The sequence below is a fragment of the Zophobas morio genome, unplaced genomic scaffold (assembly GCF_036711695.1).
Source record: "Zophobas morio isolate AGI-343-1 ecotype UQ-CSIRO unplaced genomic scaffold, CSIRO_AGI_Zmor_V1 ptg000018l, whole genome shotgun sequence".
NCBI classification, from domain to species: domain Eukaryota; kingdom Metazoa; phylum Arthropoda; class Insecta; order Coleoptera; family Tenebrionidae; genus Zophobas; species Zophobas morio.
The window spans coordinates 5,362,142-5,381,387 of NW_026972123.1; the positions used below are offsets into that span (position 1 = coordinate 5,362,142).

Consider the following 19,246-nt stretch of genomic DNA (forward strand, 5'->3'; position numbering starts at 1 on the left):
AATATTTTTTTTTTGTAAAATTTGGAACGTGTACATTAGATGTCGATAGCAGGGCAATAATCATTAACATTTAAGTAAGACTTTTTTTAGTTTTGAAAGCGATGTTGTAATCTAACTTATTGAAAATTTTTGAAATGAATCGAGAAGGGGTATCAATAAAAGATAATGAAGGGATTGTAAAAGTTGTTGTGGATTATAAAAAGTTTTAACAACTGGATAGACAGAAAATCGTACAGTATCGTTATGTTTTAGTTCTTTTCAAGCAGTTTTCAGTAATGAAGGTCGGATGAGTAAGTAACTGGACGAGATAAGCGTATCCTTGATTTGAATATTTATCTAATAATGAAAATTCATTTCGCCACGAATCTATCAAATTCTTTTTAAAAGTCCGTGTCATACATGTAACTAACTTAATTTTAATCAAATTTGTTGGAAAACAATTCATCAGTCACACCTACATACCTTTCCATACTACCTTATAAATACGACATTCAACGTAAACACCTCCAGTCACCAAGATGCCTTCTTTACTACTAAACCTAGTAGTCCGTATTTGTCTTTTCAATGTTAGTAACAGTGATAAAATTACTTTCGAAAATGTGACAGTTCGGTCGTATTTTTACAAAGGGGCACTAGAGACCCAAGCTACATCTGTCAATCTTAAAAAAATGATTCCTGATGAAGAACCAGTGAGGGTGGACATCACTGGAGGCGTCCCCATCTTGTACGAAAAATCCGTTTTCGACATACCAAATTTGAACAGTCTCGACCTGGCTGACGTGGGTTTGGAAGAAATCAAGCCCGGAGCTTTTGGTAATTTACCACTTTTAGACACTCTTTTTTTGAATCGGAATAACTTGACACTAATCAAAAGTGGTACTTTTACCGATCTAAATGTATCATATCTGGATTTGTCATCCAACTCAATCTTCCTTTTACAACCACGAGCCTTCAAGAATTTCAAAGCTGGTCACGTCTCACTTGATAAGAACAAACTCACTGAAATTTCAAGTGGTGTCTTCGAAAATGTTACTCTGAGAAGCTTAAGTTTGGGTGATAATCATCTCTACATCATCGCACCAAAAGCTCTGTCTGCAATTGGATTGACTACATTGAGTCTGTTTGGTAACAAACTCGAGGAAATCGATCCGGAGGTGTTTGATATGCAAGAATTAGTATCACTCGATTTGGATGATAACTCAATCAAGCTTTTGCGACCTGGTGATTTGAGAAACTTGCCAGAGTTGGAGGCGTTCAGTCTCGAGAAAAATGGGTTGAAAGAAATCCCAGATGGTATTTTCAACAACACCAAACTCACCTATTTGAATCTAGCTACAAACCAGATTGTTAAAATTGCGAGTAAAGCTTTTGATGACATGTTGGCGCTTAGAGTGTTGAAGATTGACTCCAATAATCTAACCCAATGGGATGATTGGCTGACATCACCGTTCGCTTCTATCTCAGTCCGTTTTAATCAGATTACTGAGATTCCAGATGAAGCTTTCAAGAACTATTTTCGGTTGTTCAATATAAATCTTCAAGGGAATCGCATCAGGAAGATTTCAACTAAAGCTTTTCGGAAATTGGAACAGATTCGTTATTTTAATTTGGCCGATAATGAGATTGATAACTGGGATCCAGATACATTGGGGAATGTTAGCATTGTTAGTTTGGATCTCAGTGAAAATAGGTTAAAGTGTATTAAAGGAGATTTGGAAACAATTTTCAAGAATGTTCAAAAGATACGTTTGGAAAATAATCCTTGGAAAAAAGAGTGTGCTAAGAAGGTTGAGAAGTTTCAGAAAAAAAAGAAGCAAATACCGTAGTGGGATGGTTAGCAGCTATTACAATTTGATAGAATATTGTGCTATAATAAATATGTAGTTTTTACTTTAATACATACGCAAATAGAACAACTGTTGTTTTTTTTACTCTCTAGTTTCATGTTTTCTCGACCTTTCATGACCTAGCGTACGAAGAAATAGGTCGCCCATTTCCGTCTGTCTGTCTGTCCGTCTGTCCGTCTGTCTGTCCGTCTGTTTGCCGTCACGGATTTTTATTAGACAGATAAATGGGTTAGACAAATTTTATGTGTATTATGAATAACATATAAACTATGAAATGTTAACCAAATTTTGTTTTCTGCTAAAATTAACAATCAGATGTTTTTCCAAATTTTCCGTTGTTATCACGAAAGCGAAAATCGCAAAATCAAATTTTATAATGTTATAAGAAATAAGCAAGAAAACGTTTTCGTCAATTAAAATTAGTTCAAGATAGTCTTTTATCTATGAATTGAATAAAGTTTATTGTTTTTTTTTATGGTGATGGGTATGGTGGTGGGGCTTAATCTTTGCCTTTATTTTTTACTTAATATACATAGTATTTTTTGAACAACACGATACTCAAAGACATGTTTTACATGATAATTTCGTGTAGAGAAATAAGGATTTTAAGGTCCACCCTCTTGGCTCACTATGAATAAAAAATTCATTACAATAGACGTGGGGTGGGTGGGCGGGGCTTATATTTTGCCTTTTGTCTTCTTAATATTCGTAGTGTTCTTTTCGCAACAAGAAACTTAAAACATGTTTAAATCAGGAAATATGGATTTTGTAATTACGTTGCGCCCCCCAGTCTGACAACGAATGGAAAATTCATCACCATTGAGATCCAAACGGATGGGTGGGGATTATTGTTTTTTGTTACTTAAAACACAAATATTTTTCTCTGAGCATCACTGAAGAACATGTATCACATGGTAATTTTTCTAGAAAAATACGAATTTTGCAATTAGCTCCGCCCCTCTTGACTAATGACGAACAAAGAAAGAGCGTCACAATTGAGATGGGGTGGGTGGGTGGGGCTTATGTTTTGCTTTTTTTTCTTCTTAATATATATTGTTTTTTCTCCATAACAAGAAACTGAAAACATGTTTAAAATGGTAAATTCTATCCCATATATTTACTTCTCTACAGATTTATCCTTTTAAACATGTTTTCAGTTTCTTGTCGTGAAAAGAAAAGTAGGCACATGTTTTAAGAAAAAAAAAAAAAACAAAATACAAACCCCACCCACCCACCCTCATTTCAATTGTGATAAGGTTTTTAATCGTTGGGAGCAGAAGGGCGAAGTTTATTGGAAAATGATTATTTCTCTACAAGAAATTACTCTCTGAAACATGTTTTTTAACAAGATGTATATGTAAAAGGAAACAAATGCAAAAAATAAGCCCCACCCACCCGCCCCAATTTAATTGTGATGAATTTTTCATTCGTTATCAGACCGTGGGGCGGAACTTAATTGTAAAATCGATGTTTCTCGAGAAAAACTGACCATTTTAAACGTTAAATATATTGTCGTGAAAAGATTGTTACGTATATCCAGAAGAAAAGTCAAAATTTAATTGTGCATATTGAAATTCTGAAAAAAAAATTATATTTCATAGTGTAAACTGTGTAATTTTTAATAATAATTTTATTGTCGGTCCGTCAATTAACAAGTAATTCGACAAATTTCATCACGTGATAATTAACTAATTTGATTGTCACGCTTTTATGTACCGGTTCAAGGGTTTCAGAAAGAAACTATTTTATATTTGTGAAACATCAGCGTTGTTCTTATCACCACACAGAAACAGATCGAATTTTGCCCCTGTAGTCTGTGCAAAACTGATGTCGTTTAATATGTAGGCTGTCCGTAACGCGCCATGAGCAGTCTATGTTGAAAAATGTTATTGTTTTTAGAAAATTGCTCCCGTTGATTTAGTTTTTCTTTAATTGTTCAATATTTTCTTGATTTCAAAACAGTAGTGAAAGTCGGATGAGCAAAAGTTGCTTAATAAAAATAGAGCATTTCCTTGATTTGAATATGTATCTAATAATGAAAATTCATTTCACTACGAATCCAACAAGTTCCTTTTACAAGTGTGCATCATACATGTGACCAACTTAATTTTAATCAAATGCATTGGAAAACAATCCAGTTAATTAGTTTTCCACATTACATTATAAATACAACATTTATCGTAAACAACTTCAGTAATCAAGATGCGTTCTTTACTGCTAGACCTACTAATCTGTATTTTACTTGTTAAAGTTAGTAAGAGCGAAAAAATTACTTTCGAAAATGTGACAGTCCGGTGGCGTGTTGATAACGAACTAATAGAATCGGTAGCTACATCGGAGAGTGTTAAGAAAATCATTCCTGATGTAACCCAAGTGTCGGTGCACATCTTGGGACACGTTCCCATCTTGTACGAAAAATCGATTTTCGATATACCAAATTTGAACAGACTTAACTTGTCCAATGTGGGTTTGGAGGAAATCGAATCGCAAGCTTTTGGTAACTTACCACCTTTGGAAAATCTCCTTCTATCTTGGAACAACTTGACACAAATCAAAACTGATACTTTTTCCGATCTAAATGTATCGAATGTAGATTTGTCTTTCAACTCAATCACCCTTCTAGAACCAGGAGCCTTCAAGAATTTCAACGCTTCTATCGTGTCACTTGATAGCAACAGACTCACTGAATTGTTAAGTGGTGTTTTTGAGAACGTTACTCTTGGAAGCTTGAGTTTGAGTGATAATCTTCTCCACACCATCCCACCAACGGCTCTGTCTTCAATTGGACTGACAAAATTGTATTTGCTTGGGAACAATTTCGAGGAAATCGATCCGGAAGTCTTTGATCTGCAAGAATTGGTATCACTCGATTTGGATTACAACTCAATCAAACTTTTGCGACCTGGTGGTTTGAGAAACTTGCCAGAGTTGAAGAAACTCTGGCTTTCGGGAAACGAGTTGGAAGAAATCCCAGAAGGGGTTTTCAACAACACCAAACTCATCTATTTGTATCTAGCCGCAAACAATATTGTTAAAATTGCGAGTAAAGCGTTTGAGGACATGTCTGCGCTTAGAGTGTTGAACATTGACTTCAATAATGTTACACATTGGGATGATAATTGGCTGAGTGGGGCAAAATCAGTTTCTGAAGTATCAGTCAGGTATAATTTGATTACTGAGATTCCAGACGAAGTATTCAAGAATAACTCTCATGTGACAAGTATTAATTTCCAGGGGAATAAAATTAGGAATATTTCAGCTAAAACGTTTTATAAATTAGAACACATTGATTATTTAAATTTGGCCAATAATGAGATTGATAACTGGAATCCAGATTTATTGGTTGATGTTAGTGTTGGTAGTTTGGATTTGAAGGAAAATAAGTTATCCTGTATTGAAGGAGATTTGGAGACAGTTTTCAGAAATGTTGAAATTACTCATTTAGAGAATAATCCTTGGAATGAACAGTGTGTTAAGAAGGTTGAGGAGTTTATTATGAACAAGAAGTTGGATGTATCCTAATTTTATGCTAGTTTCTGCCTTAATGTTGTGGTTTTTTATTAAATGTTACTTTTTCAGTTATGCAACTTTTGTTTCTTTTCGTGGAGATTTTTTTTTACTTTGAATATTTTTATTTAATTTTTACTTTTGACGATTTATCAAACACGTAAGTTTTCCCATCGTATTTTACTGATTGATCAAGACGTATTCGTACAATTTTATAAACGTGAAAAATGTTAAAAGGAGAGCAATTTCTGTCAGCCAGATTTTATCACAGTTATGGGTGGGGCTTAATCTCGTAATGAGTTTTTCATTCGTTGCCAGATCGAAGGCCGAAACGTAACTGGAAAATTAATATTTTCCTACAAAAATTTACCATTTTAAACATGTTTTAATTTATTATCATGAAAAGATGACTACGTATATAAAGAAAAAAGGAGAAAAAAGTAAGGCCCGCCCACCCTCCCTTTTCCAGTTGTGATGATTTTTTTTATTCGTCGTCAGCCAAGAGGGCGGAGCTTGCAAAATCCTTATTTCTCTACAAGAAATTACCACGAACATGTTTTTAAGTATCGTATTGTTTAAGGAATACCAGTTATGTTTATTAAGTAAAAATTTAAAGCCAAACTCAGATTGAGACGAATGAGTGGGGCTTATGTTTTGGCTTTCTTTTGTATTTAAAGATACAACACATAGCAATTTCTTGTCAAAAATAAGAATTTTGTAATTAAGCTCCGCCCCATGACTTACGACGAGTAAAAAAAGTCACGATTGAGATAAGGCGGGTGGGCGGGGAATATATCTTACCTTTTTTTCTTAATATACGTAGTCATCTTTCCACAACAAGAGACTTAAAACATGTTTAAAATGGTAATTATTTGTACTGAAATATGGATTTCTTCATCACTATTGAGGATTACTTGTTATTTATCAGTCGCCCTGTGCTATAGTACAGACTAGTAGGTTTGCCAGTGAAGAACGCATCTTGAGTACTGAAGATGTTTACGTTAAATGTCATATTTATAAGGTAACATAGAAGGATGTGAAAGTGATTAAAATTAAGTTTGTGAGTGACGTGGTGTCTGACTCACACTTTTAAAAAGAATTTCTAGTATGTGTGGTGAAATGATTTTTTTTATTATTACTTATCTGACCTTCACTGTGTTTTGAAAACAACAAAATCTGAATGAATTGTGCCATTTTCTATCTATCCTAATATCTAATTCAATGAAAAGGCCCTTAAAAACAACAGTTTTATCTGCATATGTATTAAACCAAGAAGTGAATATTTATTAAACCAAAAACTTTTGACTAAAATTTTACTATGCCTATGATAGCTGTAAAACATCTCCAAGATTTCAAAGCAATCGGTTTTTTGGTTCCTGATTAAATAAATAAAATAAATTCACGCATTTATTACCCTATACATGCAAATCCAAAAAATATGGATCGAATGATAAATTACAAGTTCAGACTCATCATATTTTCTACATTTTAGATAGGATTTATTGGCAAAATTTCGAGCTGACGTCATCAATTTTTTTGGAGTGGACAAGTAAGTATATTTTGAATAAAAACTTATCATGCTTATCATAACTGTAAATGATCTGCAAGATTTCAAAGCATTCGGTTTTGGAGATTCCAAATTAAATGTCAAAATGTTGTTCTCTAATTTTGATTTTTTTTACAAAAATGTGGACGTTTCGGGTAAAATCTCAGTTCGGAGTCATAAATTATATATGTAAGACTATGTTATTTGATACAATTTAAAACCCATTTACTATGTACAATTTTGAAGTGACGTCATCACATTAGTGGTGGGGATGATTAGACAAATTTTGGTTAGCGTTTTACCATCTACATGATATACCTAGTATAAATACAAAATTTGACAACAATTGGCCCAGTAATTTCGAAAATTATCTGTCTAATAAAAATCCGGGACGGCAGACAGACGGACAGACGGACAGACAGACAAACGGAAACGGGAGACCTATTTCTACTTACTGTAGGGGTCATAAGAGGTTGAGCAAACGTAAAAGTAGAGAGTCGGTCGACGGATTCGATAAGCTTTATCAAATAATCCTATCAAAATTATAACGTCTCATTTGACAAATTTGACGTATTTTTTTTATATATATCAAGAAATGGAGAGTGAAATGAAAGGCTTGCTATCTTTTTACTCTTTAGACCAATTTTTTTTCCGGATCATAGGAAAGTATGATTATTTAATAAATAATAACATTTGTTTTTGTTGTAAAAATTGAAGCACATTTTCCTAAAACGAATTCTAGATAATATGCAGATCTCCTGTCAATGAGTTTTCGGATTGTTTCACAGTTTCAACTGAGATGTACTGTCAATTCTGATTTACGGATTATTAAACTCATCTGGTGATCTGAAAATTTCATGAGTCTTGGCATTCTAGATCTTCCTTTTCTAGTTTGAAGATACGCCCAAAATTTTTTAGAGTTTGATGAAATTTATGATTGTAATTTGTTTGTGTATTGATTATTAATTAATTAATTAGTTGTTAATACTTAAATGGGCGACTTAAGGCTACCAAGACTTGGTGGTTTCATTGTTTACAACCATTCATGCAATTGTTACCTAGTATCTGCCGATTTTATTTTAGTTGGATAGATAGAAAATTGTACAATTCCTGTAAGATTTTGTTGTTTTCAAAACTGTAAGTAAAAGTTGTATGAGTAAGTCGCTTAACAAAAACTCATTTCCTTAATTTGAATATTTATTTAATAAGGAAAATTCATTTCACCACGAATCCTAGCAATTCTGTTTAAAAGTGTGTGTCACAGAGATAGATGTGACTAATTTCCTCTATGTTAGCTTATATATACGATATTTAACGTAAACAGCTTCAGTAATCAAGATGCGTTCTTCACTAGTAAACCTGCTAGTCTGCACTTTTCTTGTCAAAGTTAGTAACAGTGAAAATACCTTCGAGAACGTGACAGTTGTGCTTGCTCGTAATGACGTACCAGAAGCAAAGGTAGCTACATTTGACAGTCTTAAGGAAGTCATTCCTGACGTAAAAGACGAGGTGACAATCACTGGAAACGTTCCCATCTTGTACGAAAACTCGATCTTCGATATACCAAGTCTGTACAGTCTTGAGCTGTCTAACGTAGGTTTGGAAGAAATCAAACCGGGAGCTTTTGGTAATGTACCACTTTTGAACAAACTCGTCCTGAATTCGAACAACCTGACAGAAATCCAAAGTGATACATTTACCGATCTAAATGTATCGAATGTAGATTTGTCATCCAACTCAATCTTCCTTCTACAACCAGGAGCCTTCACGAATTTCAAAGCTGATAACGTGACACTTGAAAACAACAACCTCACTGAACTTTCATTTGGTGTTTTTGAAAATGTTACTCTCGGAATATTAAATTTGGATAGTAATTCTCTCTACACAATCGCACCAAAAGCTCTGTCTGCACTTGGATTGACAAGATTGGATCTGCTTGACAACAATCTCGAGGAAATCGATCCGGAAGTCTTTGACCTGCAAGAATTGGAATCACTCGATTTGGATTACAACTTAATCAAGTTTCTGCGACCTGGTGATTTGAGAAACTTACCAGAGTTGAAGGAACTCTCGCTTTCGAACAACCAATTGGAAGAAATCCCAGAAGGAGTTTTTAACAACACCAAACTCACCAACTTGTATCTAGCCAACAACAAGATTGCTAAAATTGCGAGTAAAGCTTTTGATGGCATGTTGGCGCTTAGAGTGTTGAAGATTGACTCCAATAATCTAACCCAGTGGGATGATTGGCTGACATCACCGTCTGCTTCTATTTTAGTTCGTTTTAATCAGATTACTGAGATTCCAGATGAAGCTTTCAAGAACTATTCTCGGTTGTTCAATATTAATCTTCAAGGGAATCGCATTAGGAAGATTTCAACTAAAGCTTTTCGGAAATTGGAACAGATTCGTTATTTTAATTTGGCCGATAATGAGATTGATAACTGGGATCCAGAAACATTGAGGAATGTTAGCATTGCTGGTTTGGATCTCAGTGGAAATAGGTTAAAGTGTATTAAAGGAGATTTGGAAACAATTTTCAAGAATGTTCAAAAGATACGTTTGGAAAATAATCCTTGGAAAAAAGAGTGTGCTAAGAAGATTGCGAAGTTACAGAAAAAAAAGAAGCAGATACCCATTTACAATTTGTTCGAATATTGTGCTATAAGAAATATGTAGTTTTTACTTTAATACGTATGCAAATAAAACAACTGTTGTTTTTTTTACTCTCTAGTTTCATGTTTTCTCGACCTTCCATGACCTAGCGTACGAAGAAATAGGTCGCCCATTTCCGTCTGTCTGTCTGCCGTCACGGTTTTTTATTAGACAGATAAATGGGTTAGACAAATTTTATGTGTATTATGAATATCATATAGACTATGAAATGTTAACCATACTTTGTTTTCTGTTAAAATTAACAATCAGATGTTTTTCCAAATTTTCCGTTGTTACCACGAAAGCGAAAATCGCAAAATCAAATTTTATAATATTATAAGAAAGCAAGAAAGCGTTTTCGTCAATTAATATTAGTTCAAGACAGTCTTTTATCCATGAATTGAATAAAGTTTATTTTTTTTTTATGGAGATGAGTATGGTGGTGGGGCTTAATCTTTGCCTTTATTTTTTACTTAATGTACATAGTATTTTTTGAACAACACGATACTCAAAGACATGTTTTACATGATAATTTCCTGTAGAGAAATAAGGATTTTAAGGTCCACCCTCTTTTCTCACTATGAACAAAAAATTCATTACAATAGACGTGATGTGGGTGGGCGGGGCTTATATTTTGTCTTTTGTGTTCTTAATATTCGTAGTGTTCTTTTCGCAACAAGAAACTTAAAACGTGTTTAAATCAGGAAATATGGACTTTGTAATTACGTTTCGCCCCCCAGTCTGACAACGAATGGAAAATTCATCACCATTGAGATCCAGACGGATGGGTGGAGATTATTGTTTTTTGTTACTTAAAACACAAATATTTTTCTCTGAGCATCACTGAAGAACATGTATCACATGGTAATTTTTCTAGAAAAATACGAATTTTGCTCCGCCTCTCTTGACTAATGACGAACAAAGAAAGAGCGTCACAATTGAGGTAGGGTGGGTGGGTGGGGCTTATGTTTTGCATTTTTTTTTCCTTAATATATATTGTTTTTTTCCATTACAAAAAACTAAAAACATGTTTAAAATGGTAAATTTTATCCAATATACTTCTTTACAAATTTACCCTTTTAAACATGTTTTCAGTTTCTTGTCGCGAAAAGAAAAGTACGCACATATATTAAGAAAAAAAAGCAAATTACAAACGCCGCCCACCCGCCCTCATTTCAATTGTAATAACGTTTTTATTCGTTGTGAGCCGAAGGGCGGAATTTATCGGAAAATGTTTATTTCTCTACAAGAAATTATTGTGTGGGACATGTTTTTCAAATAACGTGCTGTTGAAAGGAAAGTATATCCAAAAAATAATCTAGCGCTGCTTTGATTTGAATATTTTTTAATAAAGAAAATTTATTTCACTACCAATCCAAGAAATCGTCATCATGTGACTAACTTAATTTTAATCAAACGTATTGGAAAATCCTTTATTACCGTATAAATACGACGTTCTGCATAAACAACTTCAGTATTCAAAATGCGTTCTTCACTAATAAACCTACTCCTGTGTACTTTTCTTTGGAAACTTAGTAACACTGAAAAAATTACTTTTGAAAATGTGACGGTTCAATGGTATGTCGGTGATGAGATCAAAGAAACGGTATATACATCTGACAATCTTAAGAAAATCATTCCTGATGAAGAAGACGAAGTACGCTTGTGGATCCATGGCAGCATTCCCATCTTGTACGAAAAATCGGTTTCCGATATACCAAATCTGAACATACTCAGCCTACCCGGTGTAGGTATGGAAGAAATCAAACCCGGAGCTTTTGGTAATCTACCACTTTTAAAAGTTCTCCTTCTGGATTCGAATAACTTGACAGAAATCAAAACTGATACTTTTGTTGATTTAAATCTGTCTTACATAGACTTGTCATTCAACTCCATCGTCCTTCTACAACCAGGAGCCTTCAAAAATTTCAAAGCTGAACGCGTGGTTCTTGGTTACAACAAACTTACTGAACTTCCACGTGGTGTCTTCGAAAATTTTACTCTTGAAAACTTGATTTTAAGTGACAATCTTCTCCACACCATCGCACCAAGTGCTTTGTCGACAATTGCATTGAGAGGATTGAGTCTGTTTGGGAACAAACTCGAGGAAATGGATCCAGAGGCGTTTGACATGCAAGAATTAATAACACTCGAGTTGGGTGATAATTTAGTCAAGTTTCTGGAACCCGGTAATTTGAGAAACTTACCAGAGTTGGAGATACTTAGACTTCCGAGAAACGGATTGAAAGAAATCCCAGAGGGGGTTTTCAACAATACCAAAGTCGCTGAGTTGGATCTAAACGCAAATAAGATTGCTAAAATCGCGAGTAAAGCTTTTGATGACATGCCAGAGCTTGAAATATTGTACATTGACTCCAATAATCTAACCCAGTGGGATAATAATTGGCTGAGAGGGGCAAAATCACTTGCTCATATTTCAGTCAATTTTAATGAAATAACTGAGATTCCAGACGCGGCGTTCAAGAATTATCCTCGTATGAAGAGTATTAGTCTTCAGGGGAATCAAATTGGGAAGATTTCAGCTAAAGCATTTGATAAGTTGGAACGCGTTGATTATGATTTAAACTTGGCCTCTAACGATATTGATAGTTGGAGTCCAGATTTGTTGGGGAATGTTAGTGTTGGTCGCTTGGATCTCAATGGAAATAAGTTACAGTGTATTGAAGGAGATTTGAAGACGGTTTTCAAAAACGTTGAAGTTACAAATTTGCAAAATAATCCTTGGAATGAAGAGTGTGTTAAGAAGATAGAGGAAGTTATTATAACGCCAGCGGAGTGAGTCGATTAAGGCGGATTCTAATTTTTATAACATTGATTTAACACATTATTTGTAGTTTTTGGTTTAATACATATGCAGTTAAAAGAACTAATTGTTTTTTTGTAGAGAGTAACACACCATTAGTAAATGTCAGTTATTATAATTTAATAACCAATAAGATTCCAGATTGAGACATATAATTACTAGAATATAAACCCGTAGCATATGAGATGAGTTATTATAAAACAATTAATAAAAGAGTTGTTATCATGGAGTTTGAAAGGATTCGTAAGTGAAAATTGCCTCCATATCATGTCTTTAACGAAAGTTTTATTTTTTTTTTGTGCTAAATTGAAGAAATGTTATTTGAAATGAAATATATGACATGAAGTGTACTAACGCTCATGACAATTTAGAATGGTTACTTATAATTATATACTTAAATTTCTGTTAAACTTTTAAACATTCGCACTGAAGAAATCTATTGACATATATCAGCGATTCTCAACTTGTGGGGCGCGCCCCCCTAGGGGGCCCGACAACACCAGAGGGGGGGCGCGAGCCAATAAGAAAATATATTATTTAGAAAAAATAAAATATATTATTGAAAAAAAAAATATATATTTAAAAAAAAGTAAATAAAATTCATTCTGAATAATTAAATTAAAATACAGAAATAATGGTTATTATTAGTGACTCCCTTGAGCCTGTTTAGCCGCACAAAGGTTTTCGAAACGCGGTTTAATTTGAGAAATTGACACTCTAAGTTCTTTTTCTACATTCAGTCGAGATCTATATTTTGTCTTCATTGCAGCCATCGCAGAAAATCCAGTTTCACAAAGGTACGATGTTGAAAATGGTAGTAGTATACGTAGCGCTCTTGTTTTCAGCGCAGAAAACTCATTATCCAAGCTTGCCCAAAATTCAAAGAGTGGTTTGTTACTAAATTGTCTTTTGATTTCGCCGCTTGCCGTGAAGTCTATGAAGATTTGTTCTTCAGGAGTTGAGAGGCTATCAGGAGTGTTTTGAAATGGATCCCTAACCCAGTCGTAACCTGCTAGCAAATTCTCATCAGCAAAAAAATACTTTTTAAAATTCTTTGCCAGCATGGCTAGATGATTTTCAATGGTTACAAAAACAATTTTTATATGTTGTTCTTCAACCTTGTAAGTTTTAACACATTCATCCACGTTTGGAAACATTTCTAGGTTTTTTTGCTTCACATTTCTGTTCCACAATTCCAATTTTTTACAAAAAGCAGTAACTTTATCACTAGTATCTAACATATGTGTGTTTGCTCCTTGGAGTTAAAGATTCAAAATGTTTAATTTCTCGAAAATATCGACCAAGTAGCTCGATTTCATAACAAATAAATAATCTCGAAACTTCTCGGCTTCCGGTCGGTGTTCCTCTTCTAAATAAATGGCGATTTCTTCTCTTAATTCATAAACACGTTGCAAAAATCTTCCCCGTGATAACCATCTCGTCTTGCAATAAAATAATAACGATGAATGTACTGCACCCATGTCTTTGCAAAGTTCAGAAAATATTCTGGATTTTAAAGGTCTCATTTTTATATAATTTACTGCTGTTACAACCGTCGTTAGCACAATATTCAAACCAGGACTCATTTCCTTGGAAGCCAAAGCTTCTCTATGGATCATGCAATGCGTCCATACACATTGTGGAGATTTTTGTTTCACAAGTGTTTGCATACTTTGGAATCTTCCAGACATTGCACGAGCACCATCGGTGCATATTCCGACGCAGTTTTTCCATTCTATGTTTCCTTCGTTTACAAAATCATTTAAAATAGCAAATAATGCAAGTGCTGTTGCTTTGAGTTCTATTGGTTTGCAGAAAAGCAGTTCTTCTACTGCTGACGTACCAGCACAAAATCGAACATAGGCAATTAAATGAGCATCTTTATTGCTATCTGTTGCCTCATCAAGCTGAATTGAAAACAATTTATCATGCAATTTCTCAAAAAGTTGATGCTGTACATCGTTAGCTATATCGCTAATTCGACGTCCAACAGTGTCATTTGATAGAGGTATAGACTGTAATTGTTTGGTAAAATTATCTCCTAACATAGTTTCTACAATTTCAATTGCAGCTGGTAGAATAAGTTCTTCGCCAATGGTATGCGGCTTCTTACATCTGGCTATTCTATATGAAACTTTGTACGACGCAAGTAAAGCTTTTTCATGTACAGACAACGATTTTTTAAAAAATGTTTTTTGTTTTTCAAATGATTTCAATTTTAATTCGAAAAATTGTCGAGGTTTGTTAACATATTCGCTATGAAGCGTTTCCAAATGGCGTTTAAGTTTATTAGGCTTCATGCTGTCTGCTGCCAAAATTTTTGAGCAAATGACACACAGAGGCCTTTCTTCTTCATTTACTTCCGTACTAGTAAATCCAAATTTTATGTATTCTTGAGAATATTTTCTCGATTTGCTTTTTGGAACCACCCTCGTCAATGCACTTGTTGATGCTTCACAATCGTGTAATACCTGTTTACGCCCACTTAAAAATTTTTCCATGATTCTGCATTAACGTCTCGATAAACATTGACCGGATCACTGAGTGTGACTTACCTTACGACGCTGTGTTTGGCTGGCACTAATTAGCAACGAACGAAATACTGCATTTATATGCGCTGGATGGTTCGGAGACGTTCCAGATCGTTCGAGAGAATTCGGAAATTTTTACAAAGTCGCAAATAATACACACATGGCGGAGGTAGCAACAGAAAGTGAGACAGAAAGTGAGACAGAAAGTGAGACAGAAAGCAATTGAGAATCAGTGATTGTCGTTTTATTAACCCGCAAATCGAGGGGGGGGGCGCGATAAAAACTGGTATTGGCAAATGGGTCGCGAAGATGAAAAGGTTGAGAATCGCTGACATATATACATTATTTACATACCTAATGCATCGACCCAAAGGAGAATTTAGACTACATAAAGTTCTATGATAATCTACCTCTAAAAACATAGGTTTCCTAGCAATATTGTTACGAAATAAACCCATACGACGCCTATGGACCGTCGAGAGCTTTCTGGTCTGTACGCCAATAATGACTCATCGTCAATGACAACGACCGAGCGGGGGATCGCTAAAGAAAATGCTGGAAGGGGAAGTCACGAACGTCAATCCAGAAGTATGCCGATCGCCGCACATCTAGAAGGAAGTATGTGTTTAAATAGAGGCTACCTTCGGGAACGAGAATTATTCAGCCAGTTGAGTCCAGAGAGTCCAGTCAACTTGCGCCGGAATTATTTCGTACTTAATTCTTGTAATAGTTAGTCGTGTAAATCTGAGTTAGTAAGAAATAAATTGTTCAGTTTACCCAGGCCGTCTGAACAACGGACACCAAATTACCGTATAGGCCTAACTGATGAAACATATGAGACTGACAAAACTGTTATGTCCCGAAAGTCACTCACCACTCTTTTTAAGAAACCATAGTCATGCGGTTGTATACAAATTCAATATGTAAATTAAATGTAATTTTTGTATCAAGAATAACACCCAAATCCCTGATGCTGTTGTAACAAGTGCATTTGTACGAGTGCACGTGCAACCCCAAAAAAGGTCATTGTCGCGAGCTGATTTGTCTCGGCTGTTCATCATGGGTCGAAATTCTTGTTAACGACCCCTTAAAAATCACTTCTTCCGAACCTTCCCAGAAAATCCCAACAAATAGATCCATATACTTCCTTTGTCCCATCTCGCTATATCCCGTCCTCTCTGCATGTGGCACTGGACCCTCGGGTTAACTTTATAGTACCACATGTCCGATCTTTTCCGAGGGAGTCGTTAAAAAAGTAAATTGAGTTTCAAGCGTGCCTAGCCCTTTTGTCGAATTTCAAGAAACGGCACAGTTTTATAGCGACCATGATGGATGGGGACAGAGGCAGAGAAGGGCTTTGTTTGAGAGATCCCGTTATCGAAATGGCGTGATGCGATTCCTCACTTGCGTACAGATGTTTTGAGAAAACAAAAGGTTGGAAATTCGGATGGATGACGGACATAGATCTAGCCTACCACATAAAGTTTGCGATTCCACCTGTGAGAAACAGCCGAGTCATAAGTAAAAGAATGTTTGATGGGTTCGAGATCTATGTCTGGCCATCCTAGTTAAGTCGCGAGCCAGTGGCCACTCCAAAAAGTTGTTCGATAGATTCATGGTATAATGTAAATGATATTGTCAGGGACTTTTGATAAGAATATGTAAATCGACGGCGATTTGAGCGGTTTTGCTGGTATAGACGAGAGAGAACGAGAAAGCACTTCTTTCCAACACAGGGGATTTCATCCCATTGGTTTTTCTTTGTTGGCCCCTTTGACGTCGGGTGGAGTCTCCACTCTTGGCGAAATTATAAAAGAGTAGTTTAGTCAATTTTTGTCAGTTCTCTGGTCGGGATTTTGTAGTGCAACTCGTTCCTTCTCGACGCGTTCCTTGTTTTAAATTTTGCTTCAAAGTGTCTTAGTGATCATTTTGTCCAGTGTTAAATTTTCATTTGCTTTATTTTCTAAATTTGTGGAAGTCACCGCGAGCGGTGATCCACTTGTTCATTTTGGTTTTCTTGTGTAAATTTTTGATTAATTCATTAGTGTGTGTAAATAAATAAGGGTGACCGATTTTCAACTACGTTGGACTTTCTTTTTGCGGACTTTGCGGCCAACCCTTCCGTTAAAATAATAGTGCATCGAAACAGCGGTGCTAGTGAGTGACTCCGTGCCCTCGAGCAGCGAAAAGGGAAGTTTCGAAAGGTAAGAGAATTCCCATTTTTCTGTGATGTGTGATTAACACTTCTCAGGTAGAAGACGAGATAAAAACACGCTACCCGATTAACGATAATTTAATTTTTTCAAAAATATTATTTTTTTTATATAACTCACGCCCCAGCCTTGTTAGGCTGGTTACACTGTCTACAGTTTCTAAAATCTATCTTTTGTAAAAATGACTAGGAGGATCACACTCAGGTTTCTTTCTGTATTGTAAAGCTTTGCATTTGTCCCTATTGCGGTCCAAGCCATTTTATACAACACCATTCTATTAGTCTAGTCTAATCATCTATGGCAAACTTAGAGTTTCGAATTATCTGTTTAATATCATTTATATAAGTAAGGAAAAGTATCGGACCCAGATGGTATCCCTGAACGTGCTAAAAAGGTTGAGAAGTTTCAGATACCGTAGTGAGTTGGTTACCAACTATACATATATGAATTTATAGAGTTATGTGCTGTAATATATATGTAAATTTTACATTAATAAATATGCAAATAGAACAACTGTTGTTTTTTTTAAGAATAATTTTTCTTGTATTTGAAAATTTTAATTCAATTTTTATTTATTCAAGATCTCATGATTATGTTCTAATAATTATTATTAATAAAAAAAATAAACAATTTTTTTTTACTGAGAATATAATTCATGTATCACGTGAGGCGATTTCATCCAATAGAAGATGCTAATCTCATTAGATGCACTTTATGACAGAGGTAGCATTTTAAGCCACAAGAGGTTTGTTACTACAAAAAATTTGAGAAATGTAAGATTTAATTTAAGTTTAGTGGTTGATTAAATTTGTATGTTTGTATTTATCCTAAAAGGACAACTTGTGTCCGTTGGATAGTATTTAATATATTTAATCAATTGGTGCCGGTAATTTTACCTTTACTGAATTCTTCAAGATTTTGTTGGTTTCAAAATATTTAGTAGTGAACGTGGGATGAGTAAAGGTCGCTTAACAAGAAAACGCCATTTCCTTGATTTGAATATTTATCTAATAAAGAAAATTAATTTCGCCAAGAATCTTAGAAATTCTTTTTAAAAGTGTGTCTCATACATTTTAAACTTAATCTTAATCAAATGTATTGGAAAACAACTCAGTTAAGCATACGTATGTACCTTTCCATATTACATTAGAAATACAACATTTATCGGAAACTACTTCAGTAATCAAGATGCGTTCTTTAGTGTTAAACCTACTAGTCTGTATTTTATTTGTTAAAGTTACTATCAGTGAAAATATTACTATCGAAAATGTGACAGTGCAGTGGTATCTTAATGACAAACAAATGGAGTCGGTAGCTACATCTGAGAATCTTAAGAAAATCATTCCTGATGTTACCCAAGTGTCGGTGCACATCTTTGGACACGTTCCTATCTTGTACAAAAAATCGATTTTCGGTATACCAAATTTGAACAGACTTAACTTGTCCGATGTGGGTTTGGAGGAAATTGAATTGCAAGCTTTTGGTAACTTACCACCTTTGGAAAGTCTCCTTCTATCTTGGAACAACTTGACACAAATCAAAACTGATACTTTTTCCGATCTAAATGTATCGAATGTAGATTTGTCTTTCAACTCAATCACCCTTCTAGAACCAGGAGCCTTCAAGAATTTCAACGCTTCAATCGTGTCACTTGATAGCAACAGACTCACTGAATTTTTAAGTGGTGTTTTTGAGAACGTTACTCTTGGAAGCTTGAGTTTGAGTGATAATCTTCTCCACACCATCCCACCAACGGCTCTGTCTTCAATTGGACTGACAAAATTGTATTTGTTTGGGAACAACTCATCTATTTGTATCTAGCCACAAACAAGATTGTTAAAATTGCGAGTAAAGCTTTTGAGGACATGTCTGCGCTTAGAGTGTTGAACATTGACTTTCGAAGACATCGCTTGGAAATTTGCTGAGTTTGTTGTTGTTAAGTTTCAAGTGATCGGCGTTGAAATTCTTGAAAGCTCCTGGTTGAAGGAGGATGATTGAGTTGTATGACAAGTCCACATACGATATATCTAGATTGACAAAAGTATCAGTTTTGACTTGTGTCAAGTTATTCGAATTCAGAAGGAGAGCTTCTAGAAGTGGTAAATTACCGAAAGCTCCGGGTT

The 19,246-nt window shown here is 34.8% G+C and overlaps 6 protein-coding genes across 6 annotated transcripts; 4 read left to right on the top strand and 2 right to left on the bottom strand.

Annotated features, from left to right (window-relative positions):
* The first annotated feature begins 518 nt into the window (after nucleotides 1-518).
* LOC135130970 (vasorin-like) lies at nucleotides 519-1,826 on the top strand. Its single transcript, XM_064058462.1, has one exon. The coding sequence runs from the start codon at nucleotides 519-521 to the stop codon at nucleotides 1,824-1,826; it is 1,308 nt and encodes a 435-aa protein (XP_063914532.1).
* A 2,223-nt stretch (nucleotides 1,827-4,049) lies between these two features.
* Nucleotides 4,050-5,369, top strand: LOC135130971 (leucine-rich repeat-containing protein 15-like). Its single transcript, XM_064058463.1, has one exon. It carries the CDS (start codon nucleotides 4,050-4,052, stop codon nucleotides 5,367-5,369), a length of 1,320 nt encoding a protein of 439 aa, XP_063914533.1.
* Nucleotides 5,370-8,238: 2,869 nt separating this feature from the next.
* On the top strand, nucleotides 8,239-12,355 carry LOC135130972 (protein artichoke-like). Its single transcript, XM_064058464.1, has 2 exons — nucleotides 8,239-9,575; nucleotides 11,092-12,355. The coding sequence occupies exons 1-2, from the start codon at nucleotides 8,239-8,241 to the stop codon at nucleotides 12,353-12,355; spliced, it is 2,601 nt and encodes an 866-aa protein (XP_063914534.1).
* A 668-nt stretch (nucleotides 12,356-13,023) lies between these two features.
* Nucleotides 13,024-13,536, bottom strand: LOC135130973 (zinc finger BED domain-containing protein 5-like). The gene has a single exon (XM_064058465.1). The coding sequence runs from the start codon at nucleotides 13,534-13,536 to the stop codon at nucleotides 13,024-13,026; it is 513 nt and encodes a 170-aa protein (XP_063914535.1).
* A 105-nt stretch (nucleotides 13,537-13,641) lies between these two features.
* LOC135130974 (zinc finger BED domain-containing protein 5-like) lies at nucleotides 13,642-14,880 on the bottom strand. The gene has a single exon (XM_064058467.1). The coding sequence runs from the start codon at nucleotides 14,878-14,880 to the stop codon at nucleotides 13,642-13,644; it is 1,239 nt and encodes a 412-aa protein (XP_063914537.1).
* Nucleotides 14,881-18,311: 3,431 nt separating this feature from the next.
* Nucleotides 18,312-18,944, top strand: LOC135130975 (leucine-rich repeat-containing protein 15-like). The gene has a single exon (XM_064058468.1). It carries the CDS (start codon nucleotides 18,312-18,314, stop codon nucleotides 18,942-18,944), a length of 633 nt encoding a protein of 210 aa, XP_063914538.1.
* The last annotated feature ends 302 nt before the right edge of the window (nucleotides 18,945-19,246 follow it).

Coding starts and splice junctions, on each gene's coding strand:
- LOC135130975 (XM_064058468.1), top strand. CDS start 18,312: ATGCGTTCTTTAGTGTTAAACCTACTAGTCTGTATTTTATTTGTTAAA.
- LOC135130970 (XM_064058462.1), top strand. CDS start 519: ATGCCTTCTTTACTACTAAACCTAGTAGTCCGTATTTGTCTTTTCAAT.
- LOC135130971 (XM_064058463.1), top strand. CDS start 4,050: ATGCGTTCTTTACTGCTAGACCTACTAATCTGTATTTTACTTGTTAAA.
- LOC135130974 (XM_064058467.1), bottom strand. CDS start 14,880: ATGGAAAAATTTTTAAGTGGGCGTAAACAGGTATTACACGATTGTGAA.
- LOC135130972 (XM_064058464.1), top strand. CDS start 8,239: ATGCGTTCTTCACTAGTAAACCTGCTAGTCTGCACTTTTCTTGTCAAA. Junction 9,576..11,091: donor TATTGTGCTATAAGAAATAT/GTAGTTTTTACT, acceptor TTGGAAACTTAG/TAACACTGAAAAAATTACTT.
- LOC135130973 (XM_064058465.1), bottom strand. CDS start 13,536: ATGTTTCCAAACGTGGATGAATGTGTTAAAACTTACAAGGTTGAAGAA.